We start from the raw sequence: 13,803 nt of genomic DNA, 5'->3' as shown, positions 1-13,803 counted from the left end.
CTAAAACTCTGGGAAAAGCAATATTTAAGAAAGAACAAGAAAGGCAGTAACAAAGTATTTCATGTTTCTGTGAATAAAGACTAACATGTAGGTATGAAATTTAGTCTCAAGTTTAATATCTATCTTTCTATGTATGATTCTATTCTGTGCTTTGATCAGGAGCTTTCATGTGGTTTCATAATGGATCTAAATGCCATTTAATTATCCCATATTCTAAGAAAGAAACTACCATACATCATCAATTTAATAACTAAGAAATGTTTGTTAAAGGCAAACAAGAATATTATTTCTAAGCCACCACTAATTAAATTGTACTTCTCAATTTAATGGTTTGAGGAGAGAGAGAGTCATTTTGTGGTTTCCATTCTCTGCAACCCACAGGCAGCAGTTTCAGCCAGAGAAACTAACAGCAAAGCGCAAAACTCTGATTTCTATCTGGCAAAGCAGGAGAGGAGGAAAAGGAGCAACAAGGAAATTTAACCAAAACAAGAAAAGGTAGGAGACGGGGAAAAAGAAACCATTAGAAAGCTTAATAAATAAAAATAAATAAATAAAAATTCAAAAAAAGCTGGAAAGAAGCAGCCCTCACGCCACAAGAATCACAGTGAGTGTAAAAATGGATGATGTCTAACCAGTCAGACAACAAAAACAAAAATCGCACCGAAATTCCAACAGCCACACACTGACGGATTGAGCCTCTTAATGACAATATTTGGAGTCCTTTTTCTATATCAAATCTCTTACTATCTGACGGTTGCCAAGTCAAAGCATCTGTCACTTTCAGTTATTTAAGTATAATATGATGTCCTGTGAGCAAACATGTACCAGATAATGGTTGTGAATGATGCTAGATGCTGTTCTTGGGGGAGACAGGGAGAAAGAGGAGGAAAAGAATCCCAAAGCTATTATCCTGTGCTGAAGTTGTTGACTGGCTCCTGGAATACAGTCAGCATTGTTGAGACTTTCTTACTGAGACTGAGTTATACGATGTCTCTTGTGTAAGGATTTTCCTATACACACTGACAGCTAATATACAGCGTAAAAGTATTTCACATCCATGAGCTCTTAGTGAAGAAGAACATGGGCTCAAAGGCATGAAAGAAAACCCTTCCTCCGTTAGTGTTTATCTGTGATCCTGTTAACAAGCTACGGACGAGTCCTGTCTGCCGTCAGAGAAAGCTCATTTAGTGGTAATAGCAATACCTGTAACAGGAGTTCTGTTTTTCAGCCTATCCACTTCCATAGTGAAGTCATCCTTCAGAAAAAGGAACCCAATGATGGAAAACAAGTAGACAAGGATGAGAGCGAGGACTGCAGTTAGAATAATGGAGCGGCCATTCCGTGTGACACTTTTTATGACATTGAGCAGGGTCTCTTCTCTGTACACCAAATCAAAAAGCTATAAAAATGAAGAAAACAAAAACAAGAAAAAAATGCAAGGGAGCAAAAGGTGAATAAATTTAAGGTAACTGAAAATAAAAATGCAAGCCATTGTAGTTTATCTGTGGAAAAATAACAACCTAAATGATACCTTAAAAATGAACCAAGATATATATTTCTTCTCCAGTTGGAATGTATTAATAAACTGTTTTTCAATAAAGATAACCCTAGCACAACACATAATGTGCATCTTTTGGTTTGGTAACCAACATAACTTCAATTTTATAAGACACAGAAATAGCATAGCTTCAAACTTGAATTTAGAAAAATTATAATACTTAACCAACTTAGCTACTTATTCCTTATTTTCAGTCTTACTAAAATTCTGCAGTTTCTTCTGGAATATGTAAAATGCCTAAAATCAGAATCCTGAATTAGGTTCACCTAAGTGATGAATAATTGACAGATTCATTAAATGTATTGTTTAATCAAGGGATTAGAAGTGAAATTAGGAGAATAATTTTATAAGCCTGTTGCAATATAAAAGGTATGGAATTTAAAAATATTTGAGAAATGCAAACATCGTTCCTTACTAAAGTGGTATAATGAGGGAGAAACCTATCACTGTAGTAAATACTTTGGAAACAGAAGTATAAACAAAAATATAATACAGAATTTTGCTAATTCACTTCCTCTAATTACTTATTATCCATTTTGTGTTTAGGAGTAGAAAATCTATGCACTAGTCAAGAACCTAGGTATGTGTTTCTATTTGTAGCCAATACAAATAACAATTTTATTTATTGCTATATTATAAAGTTAAAATTATACGTTAGCAAGTACATGTTTTATTATCAAAAGCTGGTTAAAAGCAATAAATTAACATTCACTTAAAAAGGCATAAATATCAGTTTGTAAATGAATAGTATTTCTCAAATTGGAATAATTGGGGTTTGTCTTCAGCTATCTGTGGGCAGGGATTAGAATTTCTGAATTATCAATTATCAGTGCCATGCATCCTTTCAGAAACACCAAGGTCATACTCTGTTTTTCTAAGTACTGAAGGTTATACAGTTACTTTCTAATTTAATTATAGTCTTGCAAATAATTGCTGTAAAGATATTAACTTGTTTGCTCACCTTAGGAAACTGATATTTTATGATGGTCAAATAAAAAAAGAGTTTAACTATTTGGCTATCTGCTTATCTCCTGGAGTGAGCAGCAACTTTTAGAAGTAAACTCAATATTCTTCAGGATAGACATTGACTAATGCAAATTCAACCTTTTAATTTTCAAATTATCGACACTCTGGCTTATTCAACTTATTTAAGCATTTAGTTGACATAAAGGAGATTTTCCTTTACTTTAATTCAATAGTGACGTAAAGAAAAGGTCTGGCAATGGGTTCTAGGTCACTTCTAGATAATTTCTGAAAGTTTATAGCTTTCAGAAGCCCATGGGATGCTTGCTAAAAATGCATATTCCTGGGCCCCATTCCATAATCATGGAATCATGATCTTGAGAATGCCAAAGGTGTTGACTTTCAACAGATTGATGGTTTTTTCTGTTTATTTCTGAAGGGAAAATCAAGAGTGTAGTTTTTATGATTTTGGATAAAGGACTGACATTTGTGGACACAACCAAGAATGCACATTCATATATTTTTTAAAATATAAAAAATATTTTTAGAATGTTTAAATAACATTTTGGTATTATGTCAATTACAATTTCCTTCTAGTACCCTCAAAATGGGCTATATCCTTTTCGTAACCAACCCAATGAAAACAAATTAGCATCAGTTATGTAAGATTTGAAAGATAAAAGACAAGAGGAAAATAAGGTTAAGTAATATAAAGTAAAAGTAACATTACTATTAATAATTCATATAATAATTCAAATGTCTGTTATTTTTTCAAATATCTTTCCTTGGAAAATATAAAGATTTACATACACCATTTTACATGTTTTTTCATTTTATCTCCTTAATGGATCTTGATATTGCTGGTCTCCCACACAAACTCCATCCATGTTATAGACAAAAAGTTTGAAGCACACAAACACTATAGAATATTACATACCACAGTCAGGTAAAAGTGCTAGGTATAATAGGATTTTATATGTCACAGGCAGAGTTTTTTTAAGTGGAATTTTTCTTGTGAATCAGAGCAGAGAGGGAAATCATTTGGATCCCTGGAATAGGAAAAAACCCTCCTTTTGATTGCTGAATAACTAACTTAACTTCCTAGAAGATAATTTTGTATCAAAACGTAAGGGAAAAGTCCACTCTTCGCTGTGACTCTTTCAAGTGTTTGGAGGAAATGGAAAATTAGCCTCTTTTCAGTCTTGCGACAGGGTGTGCCACATGGGTGTGTGACATTACAGGGAAGCAGGAGGCAATGGATTTGTCCCTCACGCAAATTGGGTCAGCTTAATGTTTTTAGATTTTCAACTTGTTTTCAGGAATTATTTTACTGGGTAGTACGCTCTACTGCATGTCAACTACATGCTGGAGATATAAATAAATTGCTCCTATGGCATCATGATGCTAACCAGGTAGTGCTTTAAGTTTCAAAACATTATCATACATTCGTATTGACTCCTCTCCTGGTTTATGCCCATAAAACATGTACGTAGGAAGGAAATCTGATAACCAGGAGAAAAAACAAACTCTAGAAGAAATCTGAAAATCCATTTAATGAATTAGATATATGTACATAAGCTTAACAACAATGTCATATTAAATCTGAAACTATAAGACTTTACTTAAAACAAATCATGGTACTTTTGCCAGGTTGGCAGTTTTTCCCCCCATTTTACTTATATGCCATTGTAAAGATACACATAATACTTGAGATTGTAAACAAAAGACAATGATTCCAGTACCAAGAAAATATATCCCTTTTCTTCCATCCTCTGTTGGAGAATCTCTAAATGTAAAGGGAATTATGATTTGGCTGAAACCAAAAGCAACCTGCTCTATGAAGCCTGGGTCAAAAGGTGGGGTCGTTGGCTCCTTCTCAGAGAGGAAATAAAGAGCTCTACCACTCATGTGGTTTCTCAGAGAAAAAGACTAAAAATAATAATTCATGCCTTTGCAAGGAAATTCTAAAAATAACATAATTTGTCCTGAATTTCAGGCCCTGCTTAAAAAAAAAAGTCAAAGAAAGAAGCATAAGAAGAAGCATTGTGCATTTTTTTCAGCAGTGATTGTCCATGTAGAGATGTACTCACCAAGAAGCTATAGAAGAATTCATGGACAAAGAGGCCCAGCATGCAAACGAGGACATACGCTACGTGGTAGAGAAAGGCCATATCCAGGATGACGGCCCGGTAACCTCGGGTGAACGTGCCACGATTTCCGACAAAACTCACCAGAAATACTATTTTATTACAAAGCTAAAGGGAGGAAAAGATTAGATTTTACTGTCTTATTCATCCTGAAATTCACATAAATAACAGGTCATTGACAAAACCTATTATTCACAAGGTCTGTGGTTTTCTTTTGTGATTTCGCATTTTGTAATTTTTCAGCACTGCTTACAAATCTGCATGTAAACATAATGCATGCAAAAGTCGTATCCTCTGCAGTTCCAGGAAAAGAGAGGAGAATGACTAAGAGCACCAGCCACGCAATCAAGACAGATGTGAATTTAAATCCTGGCCGTCCCACCTCTTCTGCATGACCTAGGTCATGTGACTGTAAGCCGTGATTGTTTCTTCTGAAAATTGGTAACAAACTCCCACCTCATAGAACTCTTCAGAGAATTAAATAATTCATAATGCATATGTACATATGGCTTAGTACAATGGCTCTTTAAATACTACCATTATTATATTTTTCATATTAAAAGTAATATATGCAATATTTTTTTTTTTTTAAGATTTTTTTTAAATTTTTTCCTTTTTCTCCCCAAAGCCGCCCGGTACATAGTTGTATATTCTTCGTTGTGGGTCCTTCTAGTTGTGGCATGTGGGACGCTGCCTCAGCGTGGTTTGACGAGCAGTGTCATGTCCGCGCCCAGGATTCGAACCAACGAAACACTGGGCCGCCTGCAGTGGAACGCGCGAACTTAACCGCTCGGCCACGGGGCCAGCGCCTGTAATATTTTTCTTATACTGGAAATGTAACAGAAAAATATCTTTTCAGAAAATATCCAGAGGTCTGTCCTTAATTATTTTTACCCTGGACTTTCTCTACTGAGTATTATTTTAAATAAGGAAGCCAATAAAAAATTATTTTTGCATTTAATTTACTTTAAATATATAAAAATATAACATATACATAAGTTAAAATAAATATAATGCATGCATACATTTTCGAATCTTTATGTGTGGTAATTATTCAACAAACATCTTGAAGTGTTTATTGTGCTTGGTCCTATGGAGAATATTCATATTAAAACTATATCTAAAATTGCCTTTTGTGGCATAATTTTAGAATACAGAAATTTATCCTGAAAGTCTTTGACAATAACAAGAATCTGTGCAATACTTTCCAAAGAACACAGTTACCATAAACCTAGTGTTATCTATTTGGTTCTAGAATCACTGTATTATTTATAAATGGAAGAGCCAATTTTGCCTCTTCGTCATCAAGGAATCACAAATTTCAAAACTTCAGTTTGTTCTTCCAAATTGTTCCCTGAGTTCTTTAAGTTATCAAGAGCACCACATTTGTCTTCATATGTCCAAACCCAACTTTGGGAAAACAGGTTGCTCTTTGCAACACTGTGGATTTTTTCAATACATATGAAAGAAATTGTCTTATGGAATCATTTTAAATAACATAAGAAGGAGTATAACACTTTGAGGCAGAAGTAAAATTTGAAAGCTTAGAGAATCTTTTCCTTCAACTTTCTGAACTCCAAATAAATACAGATAAAATGAGAAGTGGGTTATCATATGTTGCGAATATAGGCAAACCAAATCAACAACAGCGCAACTAAAAAGTTCAAACCTTTCCTAAATTTTCCCCCTGCTAATTAACTATCCTTTCAGTAACTGACGTTATCAATTCTTTCATCATCTTGTTGACAATGCCAATAATGTCAAACAAATCTTACTTCACTATACAGTGTCTCATCATCACATCTTTGCATTATTATTAAATATAGCTACAGTATAATGGACATCTTTATATTTACTAGCCAAGAGCAAGTTTAATATTATAACAAGTCATTATTTTAAAATTTCAGGAAATATATAGAAGGTGCTGATATAAGTGTAGTATTTGACAATAAACATTTATGAAAATAGTGAAAAATAGGGTATCCAGGTTGTCATATTCAGTGTTTCACTCTTTAAATTGTTTAGAATGACTATTGTTTAAATTCGAATTATTTGCCTTGATTCACTCACTACAGTTCATCAACATGAAAAAGAAATAAGTTCTCTAAAAAATAAAGTTCAAAGTTGGAATTATGACTTTTCAGAAGGATGAATGATACGTTTAAGACAAATTGTTAATATTTTGCTTCCTGATCTCTACTTCTCTAAACTGAATCACAAACAAATTATGCAGGAAAATTATTTATAAGCCCTATACATTGAGAAAAAGTAATACATTGAATTCAAATTCTCAAAAGGGCAATACATTTCAGTTCTTAAATAAAGTAAAAGCAAGGACACATTTCTGCCTAAAAGAGCCTCTGCCATTTTGGCATGAAAAATCAAGATTTGCCTTATTTGTTTTCAGGTTGATTTTTTCTTTCTTTTGAACGTTGACCTAGAGCTCAATATTGATGGATATGTTCCTGTTCTCTTTACTAAGCCTATGTGAAGTGGAGTTGACACTGGCCGTAGCATACACCTATTTCTGTAGAGATCAGAAACAAGGACATTGTGCTTTTGTTTTGAAGTGTTCATACCAATGAGAAATGAGGGCAAGAATAAATGATTTGCATAGAAAAGAAATTGAACTCTGGTTTTTCCCGCACCATGACCTTACAATTTACAAATTGTTTTTAATATAAGCATTTTCTGTGAAAGCTTGGAATATTTATGCAGAGAATCAAGAAGTTACAAAAACATTCTCCCTTGTAATGTCATGACTTACTTGGTATTGTCTAACCAGTCCTTCACCTGTCAATACCATTATGTAGGCAATCATTCTTTCTATGGCAAGAGTCCATGTAGGCAATAACAAATGGAGTGTGTGGGAACTGGGCAAGGTGGTTAAAAGAACTGGTGGAACTTTGGAACTGGTGTTAAAAGGACCCTCAAGTCAGCACACAAATACCAATATAAATGACCATAGCAGTCCCGTATTTTGTTTCTTTCTCCATCTATTTTTCAAAGATGCTCTTGATACTTGTTTTGTTGGGGGTGGGGTGAATTGTATGATTGCGGGGGAGAAAGGCAGGGAGTGGGAGAAGGAAACACCATCAATGCAAACCTTTTGTGCAGTCTTTTAAAAGTATATATGCCATCCCAGTGATTTACCAATAATTCTAAAAACAAAAGCAAAATTAATGTTCATTTGTTAATTAATGTATACTAAAGCAAGTTCATTAATTTTAATTAGGCAAATTAATTATACAGTATAGTAGTTATTTTCATATATACTTTATAGTTCATTGATATGTCCTTGCAAGACTTTTGACAGTATAGTATGGTGGAAAGACCCTGGATTCGAAGTTGGGCCATCTGGTCTCCACTCTTGGCTCTGCCACTAATTACTTTGGTAAATCCTCCTGTTGTCTGTTGGATGCTGTATATTCATTTCTAAAATGAAATGCCTGAAAGTAAATAATCTTTAAGGTGCCTCATAGCTCTAGAATTCTATGTGATGTCCTTTAAATTTTACTATTTTATGTGGTCACAGAAATTTATAACTGCTTTTATATTATCTTTTTTCATTTTTTCTGGTTCTATGTCCGTGATCAGGAATTCTATCCACATCTTACACTGCTCTTATGGGAAAACATGACCTATTTTCCAAGAATAAATTATAGCCAAAAAAAAAGGATTGTCTACTATTTATTGAAAAGTAAAACTGAATTTATTGTCTTGAACTACATTTTAACTACACTGCCATATTTTCATCAACCTTCTTACTAAAAATGAGATGATTCAATTTAAAAAATTTTCATTTCAGTGATGTTACATCTTAGGCAGGATAAGATTCTATGGTCAAAGCCTAAGGCAAAATTTTCATGGAGTCAAAATCACCTTGGAAATTTTTTAAATTGCCAACAAAACAGTACAGTAAACAATGGTAGTGTGAACTGTAGTGTCTCTTACTAAATTCAGCACATGCTAGTTTCCCCCAGCACCGGGGCAGTTTTCTGTTTCTGCAACCGAATATCAGAAGAAGTTAGGAGCATTCAGTGATCACATTGTGTGAAAAATAGTGTGTGTGTGTGTGTGTGTGTGTGAGAGAGAGAGAGAGAGAGAGGGAGAGAGACTATGAATTTTTGACTCAGAATATATAATTGAATTCGTATATGTCAAGCGAACATATGGTAGGACTCAATCTTATAGATTAACAGTAACATGAGCCCTCCCAGGAAACTATCTATAGGAAGTAACTAAAGATGCGACACTATAAACTTGGAACCCTGTGCCTTATTGTTAATAGCCAGCTATCTGCTCAACTCCATTTGCTTCTCCTCTCTGCAAAATGGTGAGACCAATTTCCAGCATAAGGAAACATCTGCACATTATAAATAACTGTGAGAAAGGCAAATGACTTACAAAAACCATTAAATAAATTACACATTTCTAGGCACTACCAGGGAAGGAAAAAAACATTGTAGATAAGAAGTGATTAGAAGATACTAAAAGATCTTTCACAAGTATTTACTACATTATTATTCATTATAAAAATATCTAAAATCTAAACATCAATGGAATGGTTAAACAGATAACATCCATATGACTAGAAATATTATTGTTAAAATGAGGTTTACAAATAATTTTAGTGGTATGAAAAAACATTAAGTGATCTCAAATTTATAAAAGATGTGTTTATATTTGCCAAAATAATACATTAATTTCTATTACCAATAACTAAAAATGCAAGGTAGAGGATGGGAAGAAAACTGTACAGTATGTGTCACTTAATGACAGGGATACGTTCAGAGAAATGCATTGTCAGGTGATTTCATCGTTGTGTGACCATCAGAGAGTGTACTTACACAAACCTAGATGATATAGCCTACTACACATCCAGGCCATATGGTACTAATCTTATGGGACCACTGTGGTACAGGCGGTCCATCCGTGGCCGACTCGTCGTTATGTGGTGTGTGACTGTACTGGGTTATAAGATATGCTTTATAACAGAGAAAAACATTTCAATTTTTTGAAACATCTCAAATATTGAGATAACTCCTGTGACAACATGAGAGAAGGAGTTGCAATCTAAACGAAATTTCAATTTTTAGAAATAAGTAAAGATGATAAAAATGAAGCATCATCATAAACAGGAACTGATAATACTAAAGTGCTCAGAACACAGATTGAGGTTTTTCCTCCCACTTGACTCCTTTTCCAAAAAAGGGATTTTCTGCACTTGCTTAACACTGTGAAAAATACTGAGTCCAGAAACGACTCTCTGTGAACCAAAACACAAACACCTTCACAATCACGATAGCACGTTTTACAATTTAATCAGAGTTTACGGATCAGGTACTTGGTAAGTGGTAACCTTTACTGCTAACATTTCATTATCTCTGTTATTGTTCTTTCCTAACTCTTCACACTAATCTTCTCAACAGCCCAGTGAGGATAGACCAGGCTTTCATATCTTCATTTCACTGATGAGAAGAATGAAATCCAGAGTTCTGATTATTTGCCAAAGCTCTAGAGTTCTGGTTCTCATTAAAGCTTAACTGTCAAGTAGATATTTTCTTTTGTCTTCTCTGTTTCTGATAGCTATAATTTTAGCACTTGGAATTTCACCTGTTACACAATGCAAACTTTTAAGTGTAAATTAACAAATATATTAAAACCTAAGGTACAAAACATGATTGATTTATGTTTTCATTTATTTTTTTTTTCCTGTCTCCTGGGAAATGGTAAACCATAGATAATTTTGTAATGAGCTTGTTATGTTAAAAGTTAAGGTAAAACACTAAAATACTTTAGTTAATCTGTACAATATCAAAACTATAGATGAAAACTCTTCTATCAATATCTATAACATCAAGATTACAATTATTTCATTCTATTTGTTTGTCCTAAATGGAAGTTGATTATTTTCTTTGGTCAAAATGCCCTCGACTGGCAGATCATAACATGCCTTTTAGGGGTTGTGCAAACGGATGTTTTATGCTGTGAAGGCTGAGAGTACTCACAGGTTCATATAGTTTATAAGAAACATGTATCTCCATTTATATTTCTTCTCACGAAGAAAGTAAAGTTTAAATCTAGCCTCTCATATGAATAGTCATTTCTTATGGTAGAATTATTCTCACCAAACCAGACAGGTTGTCTTTTTATCTTGTCCCCTGAGGGGGAAAAGAAAAATATTCATTCCAAATGTTTTTGGTTTTCCCCATAGACATTAAAATGTTATTCCTTATCTCTTTATATACTCTTGAAGCTTCTGGATGGCAAGAACCACATCCTCTACCTCTTGGTATTTTCACTGTCTATTAGATAACACAGACCCAAAAACTGTTTGTTATTTTTGTCCCAACTCTAACTAGCTATTATTTCATTTTATCAAACTTGGATTTTCTCATTTGGATTAATGTCTTATTGAGGACCAGTCACCAGTGTATGAATATTATTTGCTTCTTCAAGCAATTTGGTTCAAGATTCAGTGTATTTTTTTAAAGGAAAAATAATAAGCTGGACACACTAATAAGTTTAGAAAAATTTAGATAAATCCATGAAGGTTCCTTAATTAGCTAGGTTGGCAATATTGCAAAATTAGCTAATTTCCAAAGCATTGGAAGTACAAGTTCTGTTCATGTAAACATTTTTTTTTTAAATATTTTATTGTTTTCCTTTTTCTCCCCAAAGCCCCCTGGGTACATAGTTGTATATTCTTCGTTGTGGGTCCTTCTAGTTGTGGCACGTGGGATGCCACCTCAGCGTGGCTCGATGAGCAGTGCCATGTCTGTGCCCAAGATTCGAACCAATGAAACACTGGGCCACCTGCAGCAGAGCACGCGAACTTAACTACTCAGCCACGGGGCCAGCCCCTCATGTAAACAATTTTTTAATGTTTAAGTGCCAGGTATTAAGGTGGAAAACAGTGGAGCTGGAAGGGAGTGAGGAGGGCAGGATTATCCCTATGAATGTGACAGTATGTATAGTACACTTCCCTTTATTGACAATGATTGAGGAATAATTGGTAATTTGCTTGCCTGAATGTTCTTGTTAACTGGGAGCTGTCATATATATATCATTTCCAATTTTTGAAGAATTATAACACAATAAGGGTCAGAAACATAGAATTGGCCATACTTGTTCAGCTTTATAGATTTCAAAAGTTTGGCTGACTATTAATTTATTCATTTTCAAGAAATATTTGCCATGTACCCACTGTCAACGTATAAGAATACGAAAAGAATCTTTCACTCATTCATTCATTCACTCATTAGAAAATTTACTTAAGAAATATTTGATGAGTGTCAATAATATTCCAGACATTGAATGATCAATCATTATCCTTAAGAATTATATAATATAGTAGAGGAAATAAGGCTTATATACAGATACCAGAATATAAGACATTATGTTAGATACCCAGTAAAAGAAATAGAAAGTGTTTTAGGTATTCAGCACAGATGTTAGTGATATTTATTTGTTTAACTGGCCATTGTTCTTTCATCAACCTGATTTATCTTTTCTTCATATACCTTTAAGGCTCTGCCATTAAGAAAGCTGTCTAGTCCCTTTAAAATTTTGTCTTTTGGGTACAATTACTGCTATTTGGAAGAGTACTCTGGCTCACTTATTCTAAACTCACCTAACTCAAGTTTTGAAATGTGCTCCCTTGTTCTATTACTTTAAAATTTAGTGAAAAAAAATATTAATCTCATCTATGCCTTTCACAAGTTTATAGGTTTTGTTCACATAAAAAGAGCCCAATTTCCTATTTTCTCATACAGCAGCCCTTTTTCCTTGGTCATTTCATAAAAGGTACTCACTTCTGAAATTCTACTGAATATAATTTAATCTTTCTTGGATGATTTAGAAGTTACCTTAGGATGTTAACAGTGGCTCAGAGTCATTTTTGTCAATAGCTGCAGGTATAGGATGCTCTGAATACATTAAAATTGGATTGGATTAAATTGATTACAGAATTGGGTCATGCTCCAAATGCTACCTTCTTAAATATATCAAATTTTACTTGTGATTTTTTTGTTTCTCTCCAAATTAAGAATGCACAGGTTAAACTCTGGTTAATTTAGATTCACAATAAATTAGAATTTACTGTGCACACATGAATTAAACCATACAGTTACATTTTTACTTTTAATACACTTAATCAATCTATAACAACATAAAGCTAAGTAAAGTACTTACATTAGCTGCACCAAGAAGTATTAGTGTAGGTCCAAGACCTATTGTATATATTGATCTCAGCATTACTGACACAAGAAATGGCCGAATACCCACAGGCTTGGAGAAGAAAAACAGCATAGATGTGCAGATTGCAACTGCTATCCAAAGAAGAACTGAGAACAATGGAGAAAGTGTACCTGTAAAATGTAGAAGTTGTTTAGTTTTACTAAGAACAAAACTAGAAAACGTTAAAATCTTTGCCACTCTATTTTATATAATAATAAAGCAAGTCAAGCTGGAAAGACACTGAATTTCAAAACAACCCACTCTATACATTGTATATTTAGAGGAAATGTCTTTGAACACATTACTCATTATTACTTTTCCAGAAAGTTTGTGATTAATTTCAGGCTGCTTAAATACTCACTAGTTAAGGCTTCTTCCATTAAGTCTGTGAATTGTTCATCTTTCTCTCCTACAGGAGTGATAAGCTAAATATCTTCAATAGAAGAATCTCACTTGGGAATCTTAATTCAAAATTTACGATTAATAAATTTATGATTAACTATTAAATGTACACCTAAATCATGTGGAAGCTGGTATTTGTTTCCAGTGAACTCATACCTTGTCTTGTTCTATTATTATCAAGTTTCTATATTACAGATTCCTCTAAAGAATTCAGAATGTAGAATACCCAGTGTTTAATAGACACAAGCTTTAACTGTTAAAGTGTACATGTGTATATATGTGTATGAGTGTATATGTATATATATGAGTGTGTGTATTCAAAGGCCAACTCAAGTTCTAAAAAAAAATGCTGAACTATTTAAATCATCAGAAAACAAGGTTTCAAATGTTTTAAAAATGAACTCCATTACAAACAAAATTTCTTTTGAAATTGCCCAAGACAGGGTTTAAAAATATACTTCCCTTTAAAAGAAGTAGAGTTCATTGACATTT

The 13,803-nt window shown here is 33.5% G+C and overlaps 1 protein-coding gene across 2 annotated transcripts in view; it reads right to left on the bottom strand.

The window, feature by feature from the left end:
* The window catches only part of ITPR2 (inositol 1,4,5-trisphosphate receptor type 2), a 467,499-nt gene that overhangs the window by 75,828 nt on the left and 377,868 nt on the right, over positions 1–13,803 (bottom strand). For both annotated transcript variants that reach the window (XM_046685544.1, XM_046685537.1), the window contains exons 49-51: positions 12,865–13,040; positions 4,612–4,776; positions 1,204–1,399 (exon numbers count right to left, since the gene is read on the bottom strand). In XM_046685544.1, coding sequence (XP_046541500.1) covers positions 1,204–1,399; positions 4,612–4,776; positions 12,865–13,040 — 537 coding nt within the window. The remainder of the gene's footprint in view (positions 1–1,203; positions 1,400–4,611; positions 4,777–12,864; positions 13,041–13,803) is intronic.

The sequence above is a fragment of the Equus quagga genome, chromosome 1, assembly GCF_021613505.1.
Source record: "Equus quagga isolate Etosha38 chromosome 1, UCLA_HA_Equagga_1.0, whole genome shotgun sequence".
Taxonomy (NCBI): domain Eukaryota; kingdom Metazoa; phylum Chordata; class Mammalia; order Perissodactyla; family Equidae; genus Equus; species Equus quagga.
The sequence above is the reverse complement of the archived record's forward strand: the minus strand, read 5'-3'. Positions and strand labels throughout refer to the sequence as shown.